This window comes from Eulemur rufifrons, chromosome 6 (assembly GCF_041146395.1).
Source record: "Eulemur rufifrons isolate Redbay chromosome 6, OSU_ERuf_1, whole genome shotgun sequence".
Taxonomy (NCBI): domain Eukaryota; kingdom Metazoa; phylum Chordata; class Mammalia; order Primates; family Lemuridae; genus Eulemur; species Eulemur rufifrons.
The window spans coordinates 60,495,582-60,523,201 of record NC_090988.1 but is presented as its reverse complement, the minus strand read 5'-3'; the positions used below and the strand labels follow the sequence as shown (position 1 = coordinate 60,523,201).

At 40.3% G+C, this 27,620-nt stretch overlaps 1 protein-coding gene across 2 annotated transcripts in view; it reads right to left on the bottom strand.

The window, feature by feature from the left end:
* Nucleotides 1-1,952: 1,952 nt before the first annotated feature.
* SWAP70 (switching B cell complex subunit SWAP70) overlaps nucleotides 1,953-27,620 on the bottom strand; it is a 68,950-nt gene continuing 43,282 nt past the window's right edge. For both annotated transcript variants that reach the window (XM_069469558.1, XM_069469559.1), the window contains 9 exons: nucleotides 25,141-25,368; nucleotides 22,347-22,493; nucleotides 20,705-20,813; nucleotides 18,327-18,508; nucleotides 11,645-11,752; nucleotides 9,317-9,483; nucleotides 4,585-4,783; nucleotides 3,438-3,534; nucleotides 1,953-3,093 (listed from right to left, as the gene is read on the bottom strand). In XM_069469558.1, the coding sequence (XP_069325659.1) occupies nucleotides 2,987-3,093; nucleotides 3,438-3,534; nucleotides 4,585-4,783; nucleotides 9,317-9,483; nucleotides 11,645-11,752; nucleotides 18,327-18,508; nucleotides 20,705-20,813; nucleotides 22,347-22,493; nucleotides 25,141-25,368 (1,344 nt within the window). In that variant the 3' untranslated portion in view covers nucleotides 1,953-2,986. The remainder of the gene's footprint in view (nucleotides 3,094-3,437; nucleotides 3,535-4,584; nucleotides 4,784-9,316; nucleotides 9,484-11,644; nucleotides 11,753-18,326; nucleotides 18,509-20,704; nucleotides 20,814-22,346; nucleotides 22,494-25,140; nucleotides 25,369-27,620) is intronic.

Below are 27,620 nucleotides of genomic sequence, written 5' to 3'. Positions count from 1 at the left end.
TATTTTAATTTTCTTACTGGGTCCATTTTACTAAAAAAACATACAAAACATTTTTAATATATCTTAGAAAAATTAGCAAAAAATTAAAGTTGAGCATATTACATTATACAATGTTTCAATAAGAATGTTTGAAGATTATAAATATTTGGTTTCCTCTCAACATAGCGTATCACAAAAATACATTTTTAAAACTTTTTCATGCATAATTCCTATAAAAGATCATATCCCTCCCTATTTACTAGGGAAAAGGCCTGATGATGACAAGCACTCAAACACTTCTGAGATTTTCTGTACAGTAATTACAAAAGTAAAACCACCATGGGTTCCATTAGCACTTTGACAGTTGACACCATTTTAAATATTAAGAAGAATTCAGTTAGTATGAAAATATCAATCCAAATGGGATTTACTCAGTTCATTTCTGTGCTTTGATCCGTTAATATCTATCTTAGCCAAAGCACTGTTTTAAAGGATTTTTGCCTCCTGGAGATAGTGCCATCGAAGCCAGGATGTAAACCAGTAACACAATGCATTAAATAGAAAGCTTCTGCACAACCACATAGAACTGCTTGGTCAAGTGCAAGTCCGTATGAGACCAGAAAGCAGGCAGTCCTCAGGGCCAGACAGTGAGGTCCATGGAAGCCTATAAGCCCCAGGTCATGTTTTCAGCGGTAGCTGTGGCACAAGCCAGGTTTAAGGAAAGACATTCTGCAAAGGTACATGGCCTATTTCACCACTTCCCAAAAGTAGAAATTCACGTTATTCCACCACCACCCTCCCCACCATGCACAGGCCATTAGACTCCCAAGCCCATACTGTTTCCACCCCATAGATTTCACATAGGTCATCAGCTTCTTTGTGAAGTATCTTTTTCTTAATTTGGAATGAGGGATACTGGAGTCCCCTGGTGTGATGTGTAAACAAACCACGGGAAAAGTTCCATTTCTCATCTAGGTCTTGATCTGATATACCTCCCAGCTGCTAAATAAAATGATGATGCTGATAAGGAGCTGAGCAGAAACCAGCACCCAAATCAGCTGTTAAATTCTGAAGGCACATGATACAAAGATATTTTAGATCATAATCTAAACTTTATAAAGGCAACTATAAGAAATCATTAAATAAAGTTACATTTTTATTAAACAGCTAAAAACCTTAAGATAAATTTCTAAGATCATTTCATTGGCAAATATTTTCCAGTCATTAAAGGTGGTAATTTATGGGATTATATTCCAGTTTCCTTTCATGTAAATAAATATATACATTGAAATCTCTAAAACCATATTCTCTAGATGTGTACATCTTTTTGGAATAGCTTCCTTGCTACTTTTATGCAAGCACTAGTGTAAGGACACGTGAGATTCTCGGTCCTCATTTAATACTTGTAGAGAGAGAGGGACTTTAATTATTCCACTGAATTCTGCCTTTTTTTTTTTTTTTTAGCAACAATTGAACTATCCCCAAATTTATTTACAATTTTAAGCGTTATTGCTGTCCATAGAGTTACTACTGCTGCTTATAAATTCTAAGTTGTAGGCCGGGCGCGGTGGCTCACGCCTGTAATCCTAGCACTCTGGGAGGCCGAGGCGGGTGGATTGCTCAAGGTCAGGAGTTCGAGACCAGCCTGAGCGAGACCCCGTCTCTACTAAAAATAGAAAAAGACATTATATGGACACCTAAAAATCTATATAGAAAAAATTAGCCGGGCATAGTGGCGCATGCCTGTAGTCCCAGCTACTCGGGAGGCTGAGGCAGTAGGATCGCTTAAGCCCAGGAGTTTGAGGTTGCTGTGAGCTAAGCTGACGCCACGGCACTCACTCTAGCCTGGGCAACAAAGTGAGACTCTGTCTCAACAAAAAAAAAAAAAAAAAAAAAAAAAAAATTCTAAGTTGTTAGAAGGCTTGATCTCATGAATAATACTCTCTATCCAAAGATAAATCATATATGAAAACCTTCCTCAATACTCCTTTCAAATCAGATGCATAGAAACTATGATCCAAATTTCCCTGTTACGCTTATTTTTATTGGATATTTCCTCTACTGTGACCCATGGAAGGAGGGAAAAGGCAGAAAAGCTGCCCACCTAACAAAGGTTAACACCATGGCTCAGTAAGGACACATCATTATCTTCATGATATTTTGAATCTAGCAAACGTCAACCTCCCGTTGTCCATATGCATATAATCTGCTTTATAAATTATCCAAATAATTTTTATTTCAAATTAGCTTTTCTACTCCTTAACATAATCCTCTCACAGCCTGGCATATACTTGGTAGCACATCATTTTCTAGAGAGAGAGTGCAAGAGAGAACGAGAGAGAAAAGTAGGCTGAGAGTAATGAGCAAAGGGATGTTTTCCTATGAGGTGAGGGGAAAGGACATGGGAATGATACAAGCCAGTGTATGATGGATAGGGAAGAAACATCTTAGAAGCTAGAAAACCTCCACTGACCAGATCACATTCCAGAAGGGCAACCTGGAAAGGCAGTGGCTCCGTGACTCCTCCATCAGAGCACCAGTGGTCAAAGGCGCTTCATGTCAACTGGAATGGAATGGCAAGCAGACTGGCCAATCTAGTTTAAAAACATTCTGCCAAAGGAAAAAGCTGACACCCAGGTCCAAAGAGGTTCTGACTGTCCAGTGATACAGAGCACCTGCGCCCCACTCCCCTCCAAGTGCTGCAGATGATGGAGCTGACTGCTGTCTGCACACTGCCTCATCCGGAGAAGAATCTGAGAGAACTAAAAGGTAATTTTCAGAAGCTGAAGAAATTTTCAAAGAAAGTAAAGAGCTTGACAATATTGCCTTTTTTCTCTTTCTTTTCTCAGGAAGATAAATAGGGAAGGCTTCCTTAGGATATGGACCCAGTTAGAGGCACTGAAGGAAGAAGAGTTAGAAGCAGCAAAGCCCATTTCTTTTGTCTTTAGCATAAAGCTCTCCTGCCATGCAGTATCTACACAACTGATGTGACTTCTGTCACATACAGTCACTCTGTGGTCTTCTTCCCTTTCCAGTTCTTTTCTCTCTCTTCAAGTTCTGCCTGGGTGAAAGCTGCAGGTCCCCAGTTAGTGATCAGGTGAGGGTTCTTTGAACCTAGGAGACAAACATGCTTTAAATATAGGAAATATTGTATTCTTCTACGTACATTATCATTTCTCCACAGAAAAAAACAGAAATGTTTCTTCTTTATTTCTTTTCTGAGGAATATCCATAAATGTCATACCAGCTAGAACAACCACAAGATGTATACAGATGGGATTAACTGGGGCCCTCCTACCTACTAGAGGGCAAGTTATTCAAGAAAAATTTACCCTAACAGCTTGATTTTTAAACATTTGGACTAAAAAGGTTATTTTTGTTCAGTATAATGCAAATATACAAATAAAACAAAAATAAATTTAAAAATAAATATATGATTACTTCATAGAGTTTGTTACCTGGTTCTATCAGTCGAATTAATCCTTCATGATGGGCCACTTTGTCTTTCCAGCTCTTGGTCTTATTAGTTGCCATCTCCAGCTTCTTTTTAACTCCCTGGAACAAAAATTGGATTTTGGACTATGCAGACACACAAGTAGTTTAAGACCCAAATAACAATGATTGGGCCCTTAGTGTATGCTTGTAGATTATCTCATTAAATCCTCACGGCCACTTAGAGAAGCAGGAACTATTGTTAACCCCCATTGTACAGAGTGGAAACTAGGGTTCAGAGAGGTCACACAGGGAGGAAACAGCAGAGCCAGGATGGGAACCCAGACCATACACACACTAATTACAGATGAATGCATACGATCCTGTGTGCCAGTTACAGTTTACTTGCCTCTCCGCTCCAAAACCACCCTTCACTGTCCTGCTGGTGAAATCAGAATGAATCATTCTCCCTCACTAGGTGGCAGTAGCTGTAAACTTTGTCAGTAGAGGGTGCTGAAGGAACAAGCGGACAAGGGGCTTTTCTTCCAGATTCCACTTGGAAGGCTTCTGTGACACTCAGGACACCCACGGTGCTCACCCACAGTGAGTTTTCATGGCATCTCCTCCTAGAGAGCAGCTTGCCAGTGAGCTCTGCTGGCACAGCACCTTTGCAAACTTTTCTGACATCTGTGGGCTCCCTCCAAAGAGGTCTAGCTCACAGCATTGGGGTTAAAGGGCAAGGGACCCTTTTGCAGTTTGCTCCTTCCCTGGATCTCTCCCTCAGTCCTAGAGGCAGTGGCTGGGTCCTACATCTGCCATTCCTGCATTCTTCAAGTCTTCTTTCCAGCTTAGCAGGTAATGTTATGGTTGATAATTTTTTGAAGGGGGAAGGGAGTCTTCTGGTGAGGACTGGAACACTTACTAAACTCTAAAAGAGCTGTAACATTAATTTTTTTATATTAAACCTTTCCCATCCATATTATTGTGTTATTTGTCTCCTGACTGGACTCTGACTGATATACTTATCTCCCATAAAAACCTCCTCTCTTTCTTCTTACAGCTAAGCAAAATTCTTACTATAGCTTCGTACTGACAGCTAAGCAAATATCCTATTATTGAAAAACAATTTTTTTTATTTTAAACACACAAGTTTGCCTGGCCCAGTGTGATCACCTCGTATTGCTCAAGCGCTTGTTTCCGCTCTAACTCAAGCTGCTCCAGCTGCTCCATGGCCTCCTGAAGGGCACGTTCCTTCAGGATACGCTGATTCTCCAACTCCTGCTTCTCTGCTTCAGTTGTCTGGATGGCCTGCTGCTGCTCCAAGTGCCACTTTTCCAGTTCAGCCCTCTTCGAAGACTCTTCCTCCAACAACCTACAATGGGAAGAAGATCTCAGGATCAGATCCTGCCCAGGTCACCACCCTGACCCAGCAGGTGAAGGAGGCATTTTAGACAAGAGAGTATCTGAGGTTATTTCAAGCCCCTCTCTCATTTTACAAGGAGGAAACTAGGAGCCAGAGAAATTCATATTCACAAAGCAGGTAAAGTGGCCCATGTGCCCTGCTCCAAGCTCTCTCAGGTTTTACCCTCTTTTGAAAAGAAAAAAAGAAAACATTTGTGCTATTGCTTAATGTGTGCCAGGAACTGAGCTAAGAGTCAAGTGTATTTTCTCAATTAATCCTCATGGTGAACTTAGGTACTACTATTCGTATCTTAGAGATGAAACAAGTGAGGCACAAAGGTTAAGTGATCTGTACTAGGTCACCCACCTGCCAGGTGGTACAGCCAACTTTTGAAATTTGCCTGGTTGCTACAACATTAAAACATTTTTCATCTAGTAAAAACCTATTACCAGAGGAAAAGCTGATAATCAATGAAGATGAAGGAAGAAGGAGCTAATATAAGTAAGGCAGGATAATAACAGATACTATTTATTGAACACTTACTACATGTCTGGCACTTTATCTTCATTATTGATAGCCCCTTAATAATCCTGCAAGGTGTTACCCCCACGTTACAGATGAAGGCTTAACCATGGGGACCCAGCTTCCAGACTCAATATCCTTTTTAAGACACACTCCAGCTCCTTAGATGTCTCCTGGAGTTTGATGTCCACAACTGAACACAACACTGCAAATGTCTGACCAGTGAAGAGATTATCCACTCATTCAACATGTATTTATTATGTGCCTTCTATGTGCTTTTCTAGGTATTGGGGATACAACCATGAACAAGACTGGATGGGCCCCTGTTTTTTTCCTTCTAGTTGTAAAAGTATGGAAGGGGAATGGACATTTGCAGGTGCTTAGGTTGCCCAGCCTCTGAACCCGCTTCATGTGTCTAGACAATCTGCCACAGTAGGAGTCTTAATGGAAGGCAAGGCCCATCTCCCTCTACAGAATCCATACGCAAGACACCTGCCCTACCACTCCTTGGCAGCCAAGACGCAGTGGAAGCATGAGCAGAGACCCCTCGTGGAACTTTGACTCTGAAGCAACTGACACAAAGAAGCAGAGCCACTGAGAATTTATCTTGCTGGTGGCAGCAACATTCAGTGTCGAGAGCTCCCATGGGCAATGCTGACACCCAGTACCAATGCTGGCATCAGTGGCATCCACTGGACTCTTCCCATGCCAGGTTTGGGCTGTAGTTGGGGCTGCTCATCCTCCCTTGGTTCCCACCTGTGTTCAAGGCCTGGCCACCTGCCTTTCTGTGAAAATGATGAACAATTTAAGAAACTTCGAATAAATTATTTTATTGCTTTAGCTAAGACAAGTTGGTTTCTGTGGTTTACAAACAAGACTCCTGACCAAGTGCCTCACTATCTGTGCCTCAGCTTTATACCAACCATCAAAGGTTTATTGATGGATTAAAGGTGATAATGCACGTAGGGTATTTATATGCCTGCCACCAGTAAGTGCCAAGTAAATCAATGGTCCCCAACCTTTTTGACACCAGGGACCAGTTTCATGGAAAACAATTTTTCCACAGCGGGGCAGGAGGTGGGGGAGCTCTGCAGCCTGGTCCCTAACAGGTGCAGGAGTAAATAACAGCTCATATTATTACAGTGGGACTATTACCTCATTTGCTCTGGACACTTCAAATTCATTAAGGGTGCCTAAGACTGTACAAGGTTTTTGGCAACCACATCACAGAAGTCAAACTCTAAATCTTTTCAAAAGAATTGTTTAATATTAAGCCAGGTCTCCTGGATCCTGTACTTGTTCTGCTGATATTTTAAATTATCTCTTGGTTTAAAACCATCATTCCAGCCTGTCAATATCTTTTTTGAATGCTTATTTTTTACATTCTACTCATTATATTAATATATCTTCCCCATCTACAAATAAGATTAAGGAATAGAAAGCAAAACACTCTGAGTGACTACAAATGCCAGACATTATGCTGACCACTTGGCATGCATTATTTCATTTCATCTTCACAACAACCCTACAAGGTTGGCAATTACCCTTATTTTACAGATAAGGAACTGAAGGCTCAAAGTGTGAAATAACTTCTCTAAAGTTACACAGCTAGAAGTACCAGAGCTGGGATCAAACCCAGACCTCACTCCAGAGCCTAGTCCCAACTGCCTTCAAATGCATTAAAAGAATTATATCACCTGAAAGAGAGACTGTTGTTCCATGTGGCCCCAATGAGTAGAACTTGGATTCATGCATTCATTCAGAAAATATTCCCTGGGCACTTACTGTGCACCAAGCACCATACTAGTGGCTGGAAATACAGACATGACTAAGGAGAGCTTTTGGACCTTACAGATCCAACATGGGTGAAAGTCATAATGGGACAGATTATGGCTCAGCCTCAAGAACTTTCCAATAACTTGCAAATGTTAAATGAACAGTTTTCTTCTGAGTTCCCATCAGAAGAGGCTAGATAACTGTTAGGACTGCACATCAAAAATTAACTTCATAGACCCTCGGCCTAAGATTGTTTCATTTCATTAGTGCCAGTGTTTCTAACCCAAGTCCATGATGACTTCCCTTGTTTTTTCCTAACCAGAAAGGCCTATCCTGAGGAGCAAAGTGCAAGTCCCTTTTGCCAATCTGAAAGAACACCTCCATGAATCAGACTCAGCTTTCAGTGACTTTGGGAAAAAGAAGAACTCGCCTCACTTAAAAATGACCTCTAGAGGAAGTCCATTTTAGAATAGTAAAATAGTTATATTCATAGAAGGGACTTTGCACACCAAGAAAAGCTTAAATTTTTGTGCACTACTTTCAGCTTATTGGAGCAGAGCTGCATATAGTAGTTATATTTGCATTCAAAAGGCTGAAACTGTTTTACTATTTGCTTAATCAGAGTGTACAAAATAATTAGCCAGAGCTTTTAAAATAGCAATATTCATGTCTAGCTCCTATCCACAGATATTTTAATTTGGTAAATTTTTTAAAAGCATGGTAAGGTGATTCTGATATCTATCACTGGTTAAAAACTACTGGCTTCAATTATCCAAAATTGTCCCTTATTCAAAACATCACTCATTCTATAAACACTAAATACCTGATACTTCAGTAAATTTCTAGAGTTATCTGGTTCCATTTGTGATCCAATCTCTGTTGTGTCATAATCAAATTCCCTCAAAACTGTAGTAATACATATAGCATATCTCACCTGTGAATTCTCTACAAAAGGACAATCTACAAACTCCTAATATAGAATGAATTATCAAGTGGCTCAAAAAATGAGTTAGTATCACATAGAATGCCACTCTTTGGAAGTCACATGGGACTCAAACCTTCCCATGCAATGGATCTTCTGCTAACATCACTGCCCAGTGGTACTGGAAGGTATAATAGATCCGTGAACCTGGTTAATACCACAGTACAGTAAACATACCCGTGGGGCCTATGCATGCCAGGCAATACGCTAAGCACTTAATTTTCTGTTTAGAAAATGATTTTTTCCTTAATAAAATCTAAATTTTCAAAACCAAATTATTTTTGAAGTCACTTTTGGCAAAGTAATACAACTAAAAGACTCCTTTTTTTCTCTCTTCCTTCCTAAAGATTAAACAAACATCTTTTGCTATTCTACATGTAAAATAGCAGCCACGGAAAATCTATCCCAGCTCATCTCATAACTATTCCCAAAAACAGGGGGTCACAGCTCAAAGCCTGGGTATATCTGCACTGACCAGGTGCTATTACAGTTACTATGTTTTAGTGCCCCCCTCCCATTTTGAAGAATGCAAATAGGGCAGCAAGGTAGAAGCTGGAAGAGAATAGCTCAAATTTTCCCTTTGGGGTCTTCATTTTATTTTGTCCTCCCTGCTTCGATAAGGCCCAAAATTGAGAGTTCTCATCTGAGAACATGACTATCATAAGTAGTAAACCTAACTTTAAAAGCTCTAAAGAAAAAAAAAAATCTAGATTTCAAAATAACTTTTAAAACTAAGATTTCAAGTAGTAATTACTGAAGGAATGTTACCAATCCTGAATGACCAAACAGCATATTTCCTCCTTATTCCCCAAATGTGGCTGCAACTCTGGCCTGAGCATACCTCTGCCTCCATACCTAGGGCCTTCTCTGGTCTGGAACATGTTAAAGAAGCCAAGTTCTCCACCAGAGCTGATCCTAGGTCTGTGGACATTCTAGAATATGACTAAGGGTACCCCTTCCAACACACCCACCAAACTATTCTAAAATAGATATAAAGTCCTTCTTTAGGCCCAGAGCAAGGGTTTCCCAGTGCCCCAGAATGAGAAGAAGAAATACGCAGCCAGCCAAGTCCCAAGGTCTGCCCAGTCTGGACAACACCTCAAGCTCAAGTCACAGCCAGAGCTGAAACACCCCTCCCTCTCCACTATTTGTTAGTCATTCTGAGAAACTGTATTAGCCCAAGCAAAGTACATAAAGGCAAAGGCTGCAAACCCATCTGGCACCTGGCCTGAAGCTTCCGCACTGTCTCTTCATCTTGCCGGGCCTGTCTCTCATCCTCGAGAGCCTCCTGCAGCTTTAGGTACATGTCTTCAAGCTCCCGTACTCGCTGCAAATACTGTTCCAGTTCAGAGGACTTTTGGGCAACCTGTTCTTCCATCTGCTGTCTGATCTGATGGTACAAACACATGAGGGTCACGTTTAAACGCAGGTAGACTTCTTCCTCAGGGAACCCCTTCCCCTCCCCCTCCATTCGGAGGGGTTGCCCATAGCCACAGCACAGCCCATCAGGATGGCGGGGCCCTGTCCTTCAATCTTTAAAACAAAGATGAAAGAGTCAGGAGCACCACACCCAATACTAACAGTAAAACAGTCTGGGAAAAACAAATTGCAACCCAGAATGCTGTGTTCCTGCCCTGGTATATTTTCTATCCCTTCCACTCCATATTTTAAGACTCAAGTCAAGAAAAAAAAAATGTTTCCCTTTACAATTACTCTTTAAATTCCTTTCTATCTTAAAGCCATAACCTCTTTACCAACAGTCTTCTCTAAAAGCAATGAACCTTTTCCCAGTCAGAATGTTAAAGGGGAAAGTAAAGATTAGCCTGCAGGTCTCCTGTGCTTACCTGGCTGCCTCCACCTCTCCTTTTGTCCCTCCCCAGGGCACCTCCAGCCCCGAAGGAACTCAAGCAATTAACTAGTAAGCAATTAGTGTCTTAACAAGTTATAGGGGTTTTTTTTCCCCTTCTGGGTTAAAGAGTTTTGAATCCCTATCTTAAAAATTAAAAGAGAAGGCCTTCCTAAATGTAATATCATATACATAAGCCTATGTCTCTAACGTTTATAAAATATTTTCACTTGCATTAGCTTACTTCGTACTCATAAGAGTCACGAGAGATCATATGATCATCCAGCATTTAAAGAAGAGAAAGCCAATGCTCAGGACGAAGGAGCAGAGAGGAAACAGGCCAGACCTTCTGGCTGTGAGAGCAGCACTGCTTCTTCACATCACATCTGCCTTCCTCCAGGCGCTTTTCTGTCATAACACAAACATGCCTCCTTCAACTCTAAGCGCTAAAAAGTGACTAAAGGAAATGTCACACACATATATTGGGCACTGGGCTCAGCACCGAGTACTCTCCCATGCAGTATCACTCAAGGTGAGAAGATCTGTGTTCCAATTAATCAGCTAACTACCTAAAGCAACCTGGACCTTGGGTCTCATGGGGATGGGAGCCTCTAAGATGAATCAGAGCTGCCAAGAGCAGCAAACCAGAATCCAGATGTTCTTATGACTTCAGAACACCACCCCACCCCTAACTTTGCTCATTAGAGAGGAGAAACATCTTGGAACCAATGCTTACTTTTTCCATAGCCATTGAAGGAAATCAAAATATTTCACCCCAAAATATACTTCCTTGACTTATTTTGAGATGGCTGTTGAGGGGGTGGCAGACAAAGTAGCTATCTTTGGTGGGGAGGAGATTTGCATCTGTAGAGAAAAGCTGCATTGATGCAGCCAGGTTTTATCTGAGGCCTTTCCTTATCCAGATCTAGGAAAGATTAACTGAGAGTCTGACACTTTTAAAGATCTGAGAGAAACATTTACCATCTACTCTCTCCAAGGGCTGCGCCTGTGAGATTTCATCTATATACCACCACCACCTCTGCTAGCCAGGCCTCCTCTTCTCTCTCCCAACCACAACCTCTTTTGCCACGATCCAAGTCCTGATTCTTTCTGTAATCTCAAGATGGTACATAAGCTTCTAAACCCCACTAGGGGCCTGGGAGTAATCACTGTGGTTCTCCCTTTGTACATATTAATAAATTTGTATGCCTTTTCTGCGATTAATCTGCCTTGTGTCAGTTGATCTTCCAGCAAATCTTCAGCAGGCAAAACGGAAGTTTTCCCCTGGGCCCTAACACTATTTATTTGCCCAACCAGAACTCTTTTGAGAATGAAAAGGGAAGTTATTAAATATTATACCAGGATGACAGGGACTGTCTCAGGCAAACCAGGATATATTGTTACCCTAACCAAGCACTTATCACCCCATTCCATAAATTTCTATTTAGAGGTCTTGAAAAGAAGGTTTATGTCTTTTACCTTTATATTTTTGGCACAGTGCCTGCTACAGAGAAGGTGCTCAATAAACAGATAATGAATGAATGAACAAACACATAACTTTCCCAATAGCCCACTGCAAGTCAGTGGCAGAACCAAGCTGATGAGATGGCCTCACTCCAGCAGCTCCCAGCCCTTCGCCTTTCTCCCAACCCTGGCTGGCTCTGTGAGCTACTGCAGTGGCTTTCCCTAGCCACGTGGTACTCACAAGCTTCTCTCGCTCCAGCTCTGTGCTGAACCTGGCCTGCAGTTCCACTTGAGTCTGAAGGCGTTTCTTTTCCTCTTCTGCTGCACGAGATGCTGCTTCTTCCAGTTTCTACCCAAGCAAAAAACCATCCACAGAAAAAGAGTATTGTTACAGTGGAGTACATGAGAGAGAGAGAGAGAGAGAGAGAGAGTCACATTTAAACATGTGGGTGAAGCCAAACATTCTTAGCATTCAATAAACACAGAATAAAAACTTTCAGCTCCGTTGGAATTCCCTTCCAACAATTTGTCAGATCAACATACAAAACAAATTAGTAAATGAATGACTACTGATGAGCCTGAACAACATTTTGCAAAGAAAGTTTTAGTACAGTCATTGCCTTAAATTCACTTGCAACTGCATTCATGAGGATTGAGAGCTATTTCTTGAGCTCCTTCTGTACAGTTTTGTCATCTTACACATTATTTCTTAAAACTTTTACTAGAACTCAACTTCCAGGAGGGTGGCACGAGGAGCTCCACAGACCTTTTCCCCAGCAAAACCATAACTGGTATAAATTATTTTTAAAAACAACCATTTAAAGTCTCTAAAAATTATACTAATGGTGTACAGCAAATGGAGAATATTTATCTAAGAAAATCTACTACATCTCAGTAAGAACAGTGAGCATCTATGGCATTTGAGGCACAATGCACTCCCTTCTCCTCCCCCACAATGTCAGTGAGAAGGAAGCTCTGCTCCAGGCAGATGGAACCCAGACCAAGGGCTCCCTCTCCCCTCAGTCATCTAGGGCTGTGACATCTTCTGGGAGGAGGAAGGCCACCAGTATTTTTCATCCTCCTCAGCTCCATGTTGTAGAAACTCTACTCCAGTCAAGAGTAGCTGAGAGGTCTGGGCTCCCTTCCTCCACCAGCCCTTCACAGGACAGAAGTTCTATCCCCAGTCTGACAGGCTGAGAATAGTGGGCCCAATCACCCTTGTCCCAACTCACTTGTGAGGCAGAAGGCAGAAGCTCCACACAGGGAGAGGCAAGCAGCAAAGACTAAAGGCCATCACCTCCACCTAGTGACAGGCTCATAAAGCAGGAGTATCACTCCAAGAGAAGCAAACCACTGCCTCCATCCCCAGCTCCAGAACATTGCACAGAGGTTCTGCCCAGGGAGAAAGCCAGGCTCTGAAGCTCTCCCCAAAAGAACTGACGTTATTTGAAAGTGTAATGAAGTACAAGCCTAAGGGCACTCTCAAAAACAATGGAGATTTTGGTGGTAAGGAATTAAGAAGAGGCTGATAGCTTCACAAGAACAAACTAAGCCACAGACCAGACAAAAAGTTTGAAAGAGAACCAGGAAAAGAGACAGCTAAGACAAGCTCTTAGGTAGTAGGAACAAGTCTCAAAGACGTGTAGTCTTTAAGACGGGCCTTAAAGACACGTGGGCCTGAATTTAATCAGACTGTGAGGCAAGTTAGACCCTGTAAGGCTGGTGGCAGGCACCCCTCGCCTCCCTAATGGAAAAAGAAGAGGCCCACGACCTGCCAAGGACAATGCCTGCAAGGCCCAGCTAAGTTAAAGGACCTGCCAAGGACAATGCCTGCAAGGCCCAGCTAAATTAAAGGAGGACCACACCTGGATGGTTACCCTGATAAGAGTCTTGGTTCCTGGAGTCCAAACATACCACCAGCCCCTCCTATTTCTCAATACCCGCCCTAAAACTGCAAGGGACAATTCCTTGTTCTCCCCACCATATATCTTCCTGCCAAAGAAATCCCTACCCCCATCCCTAAAAACATATATAAACCCACTCAGACTTCTGGGCAATGCGACTTCCCGGGTCTCTCTCTCTTGGGGCCTGTGAACCTCGCCCAGGAGCACCCCAATAAAGCCTCATTGCTTACCCCTTTCAACTCTGCTCGTCTTTCTTTCTCTGGCACTGGCCTATCCAAAAACCTTACAGACCCTAGGGCTGCAGTGCCCAACAACCGGGCCACAGCAGCCCAGTACAGGTTTGTGGCCTGTTTGGAACCAGGCGGTACATCACTGCCTAAGCCCCACACCCCCCCACCCTCAACCCTCAACTGAGTAAAAATCTCCACACCCCCTAACCCCAACTGCCAAATGAGGAACAATGTCTTCCATGAAACTTTGGAACCAAGCCACACAGCAGGAGGTAAGGCAAGGCTTCATCTGTATTTACAGCCACTCCCCATTACAGGCATCCCTGCCTGAGCTCCACCTCCACCCCCCCACACCCAGTCTGAAAAAATTGACTTCCATGAAACTGATACCTGGTGCCAAAAAGGTTGGGGACCACTGCCCCTACGGCATTGTGAAAAACAATACAGCAATCAGCTGAAATTAGTGAACTTTTAACAGCTGGGTGTGATAACAACAGAGGTTGACTGACTGCTTAACAGAGAGAGCAGAAAAAGAGACACTCAAAACAGCCCTGCTAAAATAACAGCATATGCCCAAAGCTATGAGGAAGGGTAGAATCAGTATCCAGAGTTCCTACCACACATTATCTAAAATGTCCAGTTTTCAACAAAAAATTATGAGACATGCAAAGGAAAAGAAGCAGGCAATAGAAACTGCCTTTTGAAGAGGCCCAGACAGTGGATTTAGCAGACAGACTTCAAAGCAGTTGTTAAAAATGATGTATTTTCAGATAACTAAAGGAAACCATGCTAAAGAAGTAATGACAATATCCCATCAAATGGGATCTCAACAAAAAGACAGAAGTTTTTTTTTTTTTGGAGACAGAGTCTTGCTCTGTTGCCTAGGCTAGAGTGCCATGGCGTCAGCCTAGGTCACAGCAACCTCAAACTCCAAAAGACAGAAATTATAAAAAAAAAATCAAATGGAAATTCTGGAGTTGAAATAGTAAAATAACTAAAATGAAAAATTCACTGGAGGACTCAACAGTGTATTAGGGCTGCAAGAAAAATCTATCAAAGATAGACTCATAGAAATTATGGAATTGAAACAACAGACAGAGTGAAAAAAGAATGAGGAAAAATGAACAGAGCCTGAGAGAAATGCAGGACATCATTACGTACACCAACAGTTGCATACTGGAAATATCAGAAGCAGAGAGGAGAAAGGAGTAGAAAAAATATCTGAAGAAATAATGGCTGAAAACTTCTCCAGTTTGAAGAAGGAAAACATTAATCTATACATTCAATAAGTTCAATGAACTCTAGGATAAACACAAAGAAATCCACACCCACATCCATCACAGTAAAACTGTTGAAAGACAAAGACAAAAATAAAATCTTGAAAGCAGCAAAAGAAAAATGATTCACCACACATAAAGGAATTCCAGTAAGCGTGACAGGTGACTTCTCGTCAGAAACATGTGACTAGTTCTGGCAAAAATATTGTAAACAGAACTGCAGTGTGACATTTCTGAGCTGGAGCACTTCACTGCCAAACCCCAGAACACTTTTTCTTCTGGCATAGTGAACAGTAACATTCAAGATGGTGACTGGGCCGGGCACGGTGGCTCACGCCTGTAATCCTAGCACTCTGGGAGGCCGAGGCAGGTGGATGGTTTGAGCTCAGGAATTCAAGACCAGCCTGAGCAAAAGCAAGACCCCCGTCTCTACCAAAAAAATAGAAAGAAATTAGCTGGACAACTAAAAATATATAGAAAAAATTAGCCAGGCATGGTGGCGCATGCCTGTAGTCCCAGCTACTTGGGTGGCTGAGGCAGAAGGATTGCTTGAGCACAGGAGTATGAGGTTGCTGTGAGCTAGGCTGATGCCACGGCACTCTAGCTTGGGCAATAGAGTGACACTCTGTCTCAAAAAAAAGAAAAGAAAAAAATGGTGGCTGTTCCATCAGCCTCAATTTCATAGTTATAGATGTACGTACATACTCTTTTGTCCAACATTCCCACTTCTGTGAATTTATTCTACAGAGATATCAGAACATGTATGAATGCAAATACAATGACACAGGTTTAATTCCCTATAGCATTGTCTATTAAAACAAAAGATTAAAACAACCCAAATGTTCATCAACAGAGGACTGGTTAAATAAGTAATAACATAGCCATATAATAGGATATTATACAGCCATAAAAAAGAATGAAAAAGCCCTCCTTACGCTGATATAGAAAGATCTCATAAATACATGAAGTGAAATAAACTAGACAAAGAACAATAAGGTTGGTATGTACTTTTTTGTTTTTAAACAAATGGGAAAATAAGATTATACATTCATATTTGCTTACCTTGGACAAGGGGTAGAAACTAGTCAAGGAGGGGGAAAGAAGTCGAAGGAAATCTTTCCAGGGAATGCCTTTTTAAAAAAATATTTTTAAAAGAGACAGGGCCGGAGTGCAGTGGCATGATCATAGCTCAACGTAACCTCAAACTCCTGGGCTCAAGCAATCCTCCTGCCTCAGCCTCCCCAGTAGCTAGGATTACAGGCGTGTGCCACCACGCCCAGCTAATTTTTTAAATTATTTGTAGAGACAGGTCTCGCCATGTTGCCCAGGCTGGTCTTGAATTCAGGCCTCAAGTGATCCTCTTGCCATGGCCTCTCAAAGCACTGGGGTTATAGACATAAGCCACTGTGCCCAGCATAAAACTACCATGATTTCTTATTCCTTCTGATTAAAATGAGGCCTGTCAAGTCTTAAGAACCTGACAGACAGGTAACCTAATTCCAGGTGATTAAAATACTCATCTAAGCAATGTTTTTCTGAGAATGCTTCAGTGAAAAATTAGAAAATTGTATTTACTGACAAGAAAAAAAATTATTAAGAGATCTATAAAAATTTTTCAGTACTTATTCAAGAATCCCAAATCGGTTGCTTAAATAATTAAATAATTCTGTAAACCTAGGCAGTGGGGAAGCTGTCCGGGTAGGTTTATACCTTGCCAACACCAGGCCTGAATTCACATTATACAAAACAGGGCCCCTATAAGCTCCTGGGAGACAGAGTTTATAGAGTTTAAGATTCAAGGGCATCAGATGGATGAATGTCAAATGCATGATGCTAAGTGAAAGAACCCAGTCTTGAGAATTTTTATGCTGTATGATTCAATTTACATGACAATTTGGAAAAGACAAAAATATAGGAACAGAGAACAGATCAGGGGTTAGGGATGAGGGGAAGGTCTGAACACAAAGGAGCAGCATGACGGAATTCTTTGGGGTATTAGAATTGTTCTATATCCTGCCTGTGGTGGTTATAAGAATCTAGACATATGTAAAAATTCATGAAACTATATATAAATTATACATTTTACTATTTATAAATTTCTTTTTTTTGAGATGAGGTCCATGTTGCCCAGGGTGGTCTCAAATTCCTGGGCTCAAGCAATCTGCCCGCTTCAGTTTTCTGAGTAGCTGGGACTACAGGCATGTCACTGTGCCCAGTGCTATTTACAAATCTGAAAAATTTAAAAGAAAAAAAAAAGAGTTTCTAAAATGTAGGTATTGGCAATATTCTAGCTTAATGTGGGTGGTAGTTTCACAGGTATTCACTGTATGATTATTTGTATACACATATTTCATACTCTCCTCTGCAGGCATGAGCTATTTTATAATTTTAACAAATTATAAAAAAAGACACCAAGCGCCACCTTCCCCAGCCCCCCACCACTCTCATAACGCCGACTTCTGATGTATGTACGATGGAAGGAGGAAGCAGCAATCACATACTGCAGGTGCTCAGCATACCCTATCAAGGGAGTTTTTGAAGAAACAAACGTATTGCAGCAGAAAGAGGCATGATGCAAGAGTGATGGGGGGAAGGGCAGTAAGAACTGAGGAGCTGCTTTTAGCAAGTGTGCCATAGTAACATCTGTTTCTAAGACTGTATGCCCACATGGTTCCTAAAATTACAAAAGTATTTTTTAAAATCTTTACTTTGAGTCTACTCAGAGCAAGTTTAGCACACAGTGTGACATTTCTATGGTTACAAAGGAATGTGGGGTCTTAGGCTATGAGCTACCCCCACATCCCAGGGCAAAGGTTTTGCACAGGAGAACACAAAAGGGTCTTTGACCTGTGGTTAGCAGGTGCTTACTGATTCAAGGCAGACGGGCTCAGATCAGCGGTGTCCCAAATAAAGACCATGCCCCCACACTGGGGGACTTACTACCACCCCCAGAACTTTGACATAACCAAGGAACAAAGTTTCCCAGTGAACATCAACTATCTTACACAGCCGATGGTACGAGACCTCCTATCCTTGAGATGAAAGGAGAAGCTGACCCAGACTATATTTTTCACTCCAAATAGTAAGTAAAACCCACAATTCTATAGTAAAGTTCTTCCAAGGCACTGAGTGAAGATGGGAGCTAACAGGGAAAATTTAAAAAGCAACAAACCTTGCCCAGGTCACCAAAAATGGCCTTGACATCCTCAAGGGAATAAAATTTTGCATCTTCCTGTGACAAAACTTAACCGTGTTCATTATTCTTATAAATATGCCTTCCCAGTCAATGAAATGTTTTTGCTGCCTGGAGACCCACATACTTTCAGGGCTGAGAAAACCAAGGTGTCTTGCCCAGTGGTCTGGGTTCACTTCCTGAGAACACAGTTCATAAAAAAAAAATCTCCGTAAAACTGCACTAAACTAGTCTTGGAAGGACCAAAGCGCCTAAGCAAGGCAGTGATGGCTTCTGAGCGGAATGAAGAGCCCTCCCCCAGCCCGGCGCCCACTCCCACCTTCCTCACGGTCTCCAGCTCCTGCTGCTTGTTTTCGTTGGCCACCTGGAGCTCCTTCATCTGTCGTTCCAGCTCCTCCTGCTCAGCCAGCAGCTTCTTCCGGAGTTCTTTCCGGCGTTGGCGGGCTTCTTTGTGTGGCGGGGGGCTGCCCAGCTTCAACAGATGGATAGTAGAATGAATGGCTATAAAAGATACAGGAGAAAAAAATGGAAAATAGTCTTTATTAAAACAATTTATACCACCCTTTTACTGTATCTTTTGAATCTATAGGTTTGTTTGTTTTTTTTTTTTTAAGACAAAGTCTTGCTGTATTGCCCAAGCTGGCCTCGAATTCCTAGGCTCAAGTAGTCCTCCCACTTTAACCTCCCAAGTAGGTGGGACTACAGGTGCTCACCACTACACCCAGCTCGAAATATTCTTTATTTTTTGTAACGCTAACATGGAAATGGAACAGTGGGAAGAAAACCAGACAGGAAAGCAGAAGGCCAAGTGTAGATTCTGATTTTGCCACTCAGTAGTGGTGTGACCTTGAGCAAGTCACATGATCTCTTGGCACCTTCAGTTTCCCCATCTTTAAAATGAGAAAGATCTATAAAGTCCCTTCCAGCTCCAAAATTCCATAATGATATATGGAAAGAGATAATTTTATTTGAGAATACTGCGCACATTTTTTTCTTTTTTGGCTCAGTACAGTTGAAAGAACAGAATTTAAGAACTTATGGTAATACTTTCAACTCCCTCCTTTATAATTCTCATAAAGCCAAATAAGAATAAGACATAGTAAAGCCAGAGATTCAAAGTTCCTGATATCTAATTTGCAAACTACTGCGGTTAGTCTCCCCCTCCTCTATGTCTTATGAAACCATCTCCCTACACACTCCCTTCCTGAGATAATAGATAACAGTAGCTCTCATTTATTTTAAAAATAAAATAAAATAAATATATACCTTTACACACATTATCTAACTTTTATATGAAATCTTATTTCTTTCCTAATATTTTTGTTACTTAAACGTAACTTCTTGAATAGCTAATACTTTCACATTGTTCAAATTCAAAAAGGGTTTAAGTCTCCCTCCTACTTCTATCCTCCAATACTGGGTTACCCTCCCCGCTAGCAACTAATGCTAACAGTTTCTTGTACATCTTTCCTGAGATGTTTTAGGCCCATACAAATAAATATGTATATATGTCCTTCACCTTTTGACACAAATGGTAGCACAACCCACTCTTTTGAGCCTGAGTTTTTTCACTTTATTTATCTTGGAGAGTTTCCCATATCTGTACATAAAGTACTGCACAGTATACCATTGTGCAGCTATACCATAATTTATTCAACCATTTCCCAATTAATGAATACTCATGCTATTTGCAATCTATGTCAATTTGAAAATGTGCAAGTATGTCTGTTATTATCTATCTTCTAACCCTCACAACAACCCTGAGAAGTAGGTACTATTATTATCCCCATTCTACGGAAGAGGAAAATAGTCACAGAATTCACAACTTAACCCCCAAGACCCAGGAGAGAGCAGGTACATGTGCCTCAATTCTTAAACCACATCAAGAATGACCATAATCTCCAATATAACACAATTCTACCTATGTCTAAGAATATAATATTCAGAATCTCCTTTTAGGATTAAATATATATATATATATATATGTATACACACACACACACACACACTCGTATAGTTCAGTTTTTACTAATTTTGGAATAATGTAATACTTCATTTTAAAAGTTATTAATTCAAAAGATTGCATTCTTAAGATGTTTGAAACTAACGATTTCTTGTGGAAGTAATGAATCTTGAAAATCACTTGAAGTATTCCAAAGCTATTACCTAATTCTTCTTTCATTTTACTATTACCAAAAACTCAAGATGGCCACTTTAAAATTCTTCATAATCTTTAAAAAGGGAAATTCTATACTTTTTTTATTTTGTGTGCCCGGGCTAGAGTGCCATAGCGTCAGCCTAGCTCACAGCAACCTCAAACTTTTGGGCTCAAGCAATCCTACTGCCTCAGCCTCCTGAGTAGCTGGGATTACAGGCATGCGCCACCATGCCTGGCTAATTTTCCCTATGTATTTTTAGTTGTCCGGTTAATTTCTTTTATTTTTTAGTAGAGACGGGGTCTCGCTCTTGCTCAGGCTGGTCATGAACTCCTGGCCTCAAGCAATCCTCCCACCTCAGCCTCCCAAAGTGTGGGGATTACAGGTGTGAGCCACTGCGCCCAGCCTCAATTTGTTTTTCCTTCATGTAGAAATAACTATAGACAATGAAGAAACAATGCCTTAGCATCTTTCATGAGATTCAAAACTAGAAAGTCAGAGCTGTCAAGTATATCACGGCAAAAAATAAAAATTAACTTACCCTGAATCCACTCTTGTTTCTTCTTCTTATCTGAAGCACTGATTTCAAAGGTCTTATCAAAACATTTTACGAGAAAAAGGCATTTCTTTACATCTCTGTCAGGCAAGGACTAAAACAGAAAGCAAAATGAGTCCTTTAAAATTTTAAAGTATTTAAATTCAATTTAGTCTTAATTGTTTATATAGATCTGCCTCACTGAAACTCAATGTCAATGAAAAACACCTAATAAATGCATATTACTGATTTGCTAATGTTGTTCCCTAGGCAATATTACTTATGGTAACAATGAACCCTAATTGGTACACTTATATCTGGACTAGAAGAACTATAAACACCTGTTCGGGGCCGGGTACGGTGGCTCACGCCTGTAATCCTAGCACTCTGGGAGGCCGAGGTGGGCGGATCGTTTGAGCTCAGGAGTTCGAGACCAGCCTGAGCAAGAGCGAGACCCCATCTCTACTAAAAATAGAAAGAAATTATATAGACAGCTAAAATATATATATACAGAAAAAATTAGCCGGGCAGGGTGGCGCATGCCTGTAGTCCCAGCTACTCGGGAGGCTGAGGCAGGAGGATTGCTAGAGCCCAGGAGTTTGAGGTTGCTGTGAGCTAGGCTGACGCCACGGCACTCACTCTAGCCTGGGCAACAGAGTGAGACTCTATCTCGGAAAAAAAAAAAAAAGAGAGAGAGAAAAGAAAAAAAAAAAACACCTGTTGGGAATGCCATAGTTTGGGCTTTCCTGAGCTTAGCCACTCTTGTACCTGAGCACATCCCTTGTAGGAACCCTGGAAGGTACATCTATAGAGTTGGTACAAGAGGTATTGACTCCTATGGGATATGAGGCTTCCAAGTGAGGGTGATTCCTACATCCGCCTGTTGTGGCTTCCTCTCCTTATACGTAGGATGCTGTGGCTGGCAACCTGTGGCTCCTGTCCCTTATCATTATGAGCAGACTAGTATGGTCTATGGGGTCTTGAGGGTCTCCACATTTAGTTAAATCTAAGATGACCCCTTTGTGAGCATTGCACACCCCAGGGCATTAATATATCTATACCATTTCATTCACCAAAATATATTATACTTTATGAGTAAGAACTTAGGTATTTAAATGTTCTTCAACAAATACAGACATGGGAACAGTTCATATAAAAATTAAAAACTCAAAAATGTATGTTCTTGAAAATTTCACTTCTTTACAGAATTAGTTATCTATGAATAGTGTCCTAAAAGTCACACAAAGTATTCGAAGGTAACGCTTACATCTTCTTTTATTTATTGTACTCAAAATGTCACATATTCAGAATTTCAAATATTGTCTTACTCAACACTTTACTTAATTATCTTTTTTATGACTCTATTTTATTCAATAAATGACTTCTTAAGTGTTCAAACAAATTAGATTCAATCCTTATACTTTGTTCACGAATATAAGACTGAAAATAAATTCACATTAGAAAAAATTTTTTCAGCTATCTTTAATTTTTGGTTCAGAAACTAAAGCAACTATATGCCTACAATATTTCAGAAATGTAAATCTGGGGATTATTTTAAGGCTCTAGAAGGACGGACAAGAGAAACTACTTGAGCAGCAGAGGGCAGCATCGGGTAATCTTGTGAAGAAGTAACAGCAGCCTTCCTTACCTCCACACAGCAATTTTCATCCAAGAGAATGTCTCCTTTCTTATCTTTTAGATCCTCACTCACGTAATAAGAAATTATGTTGGGTTTTAGTACAAACCAGCGTTCAGTCCAGTTTTTCCGTCTATGGCCTTTTTTCATCATGTAACCCTATGAAAGATTAAACCTGATATAAAAGTTTGTCCTTTTATTTGTAAGAGCCGGCATCTCTTCCTTGAAATCCTTGCCTACTCCATTATTTGATATACAACCCTAAACACATAATTATCAATGTTTCTTGCCCTTGGTGGGTCATCGACCACCAAGAATTTATGAAGGCCAAGGGTACTATACCCAAATTCATGCACTCACATGCAGACAAAAGGTTGCATATAATTTCACACACTTCAGGGACAATCCCTCCCCAAAGTGATACACAGATAATAGACTTAGAAACCTCTGATGCTGGGGGGTTTTCAAAAATTATTTATCTTTTAGAGATACCTATTTATAGATAAAATGAATACCTGAGATCTGCTTCAAAATACAGGAGAGGCAAAAGTAGGTGGGGTAGAATTAACCATGTGTTGGTGGTTAGTGAGGCTGGGTGATGGGTACATGGGAATTGATTATACTATTGTCTATTCTGTATTTTTAGAAAAATAAAGGACCCCTAACAGTAATTCTCAGTAAATTAAAACCTCAAAAAATGAAAATGCTAAAAGGTGTCAACTTGGCCAAATATATTTTCTCAACCAAATATTCAAGGATTTCTACTTCTGGTGCCAATCTACCTGTCTACCTGATCTCTCACTATTCTGAAGGATGAACTCTACTCCAGACAAGCAGAAAATTACCAGACCAGGAGTTAGGATACTGGCTTCTAAGCTCACACTCACTAGCCCTGTATTTCCTTCCCACATACCAGTTTCAGGGGTGTGTAATTCAAATTTTTTACTTCAGCAAAATTATACATTATTATAGGGCAAAGCCCTTTAGGGTTGTTTGAGAATAGCTGATATTTTTAATATTAAATCTGTAAGTGCTGATAACTTACAGCAGGTTATACATACCATTAAATACATATAGTATTAACTTCACTATAAGTTTCATTTGATTATTATACTAAGTTCTAATCATATTATTATTTATTCAATTTCCTAATCCTTAGACATTTAAACCAAAAGTATTTCATACTGCAATTCAACTGTAGTCTTCTATCCTGCCACCCTAATAAGCCTTGAAGCCCTCTTCAGACAAAGACCATGTTTTATACCTCTTTGTAGCACCAAAAACCTATAGAAATTAAGACTCAATTAATGTTTATTGATGGGCTCCATTAGGAAAAAAAAAGCAAAGACAATGTCACCTACTGAACAAAAAAAAGGAGAAAGTAAGGAAATCCCCAATCAGAGTTATTACTCAATATCATAATGTTAAGAAGTTTCAAAGATCCATCAAAAAATTGTAAGTTCTATTAAAAAGCATTAAGCTTCCCATATGTATATCATATGCTATCCTGGGTGCTGAGAAAACAAAGATAATAATCTAAATAAGACAAAGGCAACTTTGCTTTACACTGGTATTTTTTCTCAGAAGTAGGGTAATTTTTCTGATTTTATAAAAATAATACAAAATCATGTAGAAAGTCCAATAATACAGAAAAAAATAAAGAAAAAATAAAATTCACCGAAATCCCACAATCCAGAGGTGATCACTGTGAGCATTCTGGTACGGATCCTTCCAGATAGCTCTACACACATGCATCACTTTACATGAAAGGGATTACAAAGATATCGCCTGTTCTGCAATGTGTTCTTTTTACTGAACAATTTGTCATGGAGATATTTCCAGATCAATGGGTATGGATGTAGACATGACAGGAAGGTGCTTTAAAAACAGTTTGGAAATGTCATTATTTAAATAGTTCTCTCAGGCTGGGTGTGGTGGCTCATGCCAGTAATCCTAGCACTTTGGGAGGCCAAGACAGGAATATCACTTGAGGCCAGGAGTGCAAGACCGGTCTGAGCAACATAAAGAGACTCCATCACTACAAAAACTTTTTTTTTTTTTTTTTTTGAGACAGAGTCTCACTCTGTTGCCCAGGCTAGAGTGAGTGCCGTGTCGTCAGCCTAGCTCACAGCAACCTCAAACTCCTAGGCTCAAGCGATCCTCCTGTCTCAGCCTCCCGAGTAGCTGGGACTACAGGCATGCACCACCATGCCCGGCTAATTTTTTCTATATATATATTTTTTTTAGCTGTCCATACAATTTCTTTCTATTTTTAGTAGAGATGGGGTCTCGCTCTTGCTCAGGCTGGTCTCGAACTCCTGAGCTCAAACGATCCGCCCACCTCGGCCTCCCAGAGTGCTAGGATTACAGGCGTGAGCCACCGCGCCCGGCCTACAAAAACTTTTAAAAAATTAGCTGGGCATGGTGGTCCCAGCTACTCAGGAGGCTGAGGTGGGAGGATTGCTTAAGCCTAGAAGGTTGAGGTTGCAGTGAGCCATGATGATGCCACTGCACTCTAGTCCAGGCAACAGAGCAAGACCCAGTCTCCAACAACTACAAAAAAAGTTCTCTCAAAATAGTATCTTTCTAATTCTTAATTGTACTTTAAAATTGTACTGTAATTCTTTAAAATGAAAACCTAATACAAGACTGGGAAAATAAGAAACTTTATTCCTGCTCTAAATCAGTATAACAGAATAAGTGTAAGAGACTAAGATGACTTATATTCATCTTTGTGATGAAAATATTAATTTCAAAATGTCAAATTCTAAAGATGAGGAAAAATACAGTGTTACATGATTCTTACCTGTTTCAATACATCTAATATAAGCTCATTAAAAACTTCATTAATTGCCATAGACACTGTCTGACGATCCATGCCTTTGCTAAACTGTCCGTTTCCAATGAGCTCAATAAGTTCCCACACAGAAAGTCCATCTTTATTGTCATCAAAGTTGATTTTATAATGTTCAAATTGTTCTTGCTGCCAACCTCCTCCCATAGCTTCTGTAAGTTTCTTCAACAGGTATTCAATCTATATAAAGAATAAAAAATTATTTCCTAGTTTAAAAAAAACTTTTTAACATAAGTATGTATTTATGTTATTTACACTGATATGGTCAACTTAGGAAATATTCTTTACAGTTCCAAAAATTCTTTAAAGAATCTCCTCCTATCAGGGAGAGGGGTATAGATAAAATGCCACTAAGTTCTATATTAGCCTAGAATAAATAAAAGAATCAAAAACTAATAACCCTCTAAGTACAGTATATTTGTATATGTAACTAAAGCAAACTGCACATATACAACCATATACAAACTAATGAATGTGATTTTATTATTCTCTGTTAAATATTTCAACATATCAGAACATTAATCTTACTGAACACGTAAGCACTAAATTAAGCAAACATTTCAAAGAGTATGTAGAAGTTATTGCCCAATTTACAAATCTTCCACATAAGCCAATTATTTGAAATTCATGCTGCTTCCTCCCCTTATAACACTGACAATGCTATAAATAATGGTTGAATTCCAAGCCTTAACTGGAAACACTTACTAAATCCTGAAACCTTTGTGTAGAAGGTATTAGAAAATACTGCTATTGAAATAATAGCAGTTAAACAGAACAGTAAGGCAGTAATATTGAATGAGAAATTGGTATCTCATCATCTGGAAGGTGTCCTACAGTGCTCTCAAACTCAACATGTCCAAAAATGAATGAATCATCTCTACCTTCCAAATGGCTTCCCTCTCTATTATGGGTTACTGTTAGGAACAACACCATTTGTACATTCACACATGCAAGGATTCCTGTTCCCCACTCCCTCAAACCAAATCAGTAACAAAATCCTGCTGTTTTTTTCTTTCCCTAGATGAGTGTTTTTCAAACTGTGGGTTATGCCCCACTAGATGTCAACTTGGTTGTAACTAGCATTTTTTTTAATGGAATGAAAAATATTTGAGTTCGTCCACAATAACAACTCACGTTGTTTTGTGATAAGTTTTGTTTTGTGTGTGCACGTGTCTGTGTGTGCTCAGTCATGATATAAAACATTCTATCCTCCTATGGGTTGCAGTTAAAAGAGAATGAAAAACTTTGTCCCAGATAGTTCTCAAATCCATCCCTCCTACCCCATGTGCCTTTGGTCAGGCCTCCAAGTTGGTACCCTGCCTCCAGTGCCCCTTTTATGTGTATTCTTCCAGAAGGATTTTTCTAAAACAAAAACCTGAGCCTGACACTCCCCTCTTTAAACCCTCCTCTGGCTCCCTATCACCTCAAAGATAGAGGCCAACCTCCTCTGCATCCCTTGGTGATCACGCCCCAGCCTATCTTCTCAAACATGTCTTCCATTATGCCCCACCTCACATTTTACACTCCACCAAGACCCCAATACCATAGATCGGGGGTCACAAACTTTTACTATAAAGGGATGGATAGTAAATATTCAGGCTTTGTGTTTCTCTATCACATGTTCTTCTTTGGTTTTGTTTTTTTTAGAACAACCCTTTAGGAATGTAAAAACTATTCTTAGCATATGGGCTGTACAAATACAGGCTATGGACTTGATTTAGCCAGCAAACTGTAGTTGGCCAACACTTTCCATAGATTGTAAGTAGTCTACCTACTTAACATACTTTTTTTTATGCTTCCATGTCTTTCCCTTCTGTGTCCTCTCTGTCTAGAATACCTTTTCCCAATTCTCTACTCAGCTAAATGGTATTTTTTCAAGTCCTACACCTTCTAGAATATTCCTGCTCAAGATGAAGTATGTGTACCAGCAGCCATGGCATCACCTGGAAGCTTGCTGCAAATGAAGGCTCTCAGATCCCACCAAAGACCCAAAAATCACAATCTGCATTTTCGCAGGAACCTCTGGTATTTCCATATGCACACTAAAGTTTGATAAACATGGCTCTAGCAAACCTGCTCTGACCAATCCTAATCCAGGTCAAGTTTCTTTTCTATGTCACTGCACTTAGCATACTGTATTGAAATTATATTTTTACTTATTTGCTTCTCCACCATTTTCCAAATTCCCGGTAGGAGGGACCATGTCCCACACATCTTTGAATCCCCTAAGCTCAACATGGTACCTCAATTTGCTAAACTGAAAGGAACTAAGCTAAGCTTCAATTTTCTCATCTATGAAATGGTCATAACAATACTTGTCATATAGAACTACTATGGGAGTAAAACTGAGAAAAGTATAGAGCAATTTGCATGATGCCTGGCACATGGTAGGTACTCCAAACAATGTTGCTTCTCTTTTGCACTGAATAGAA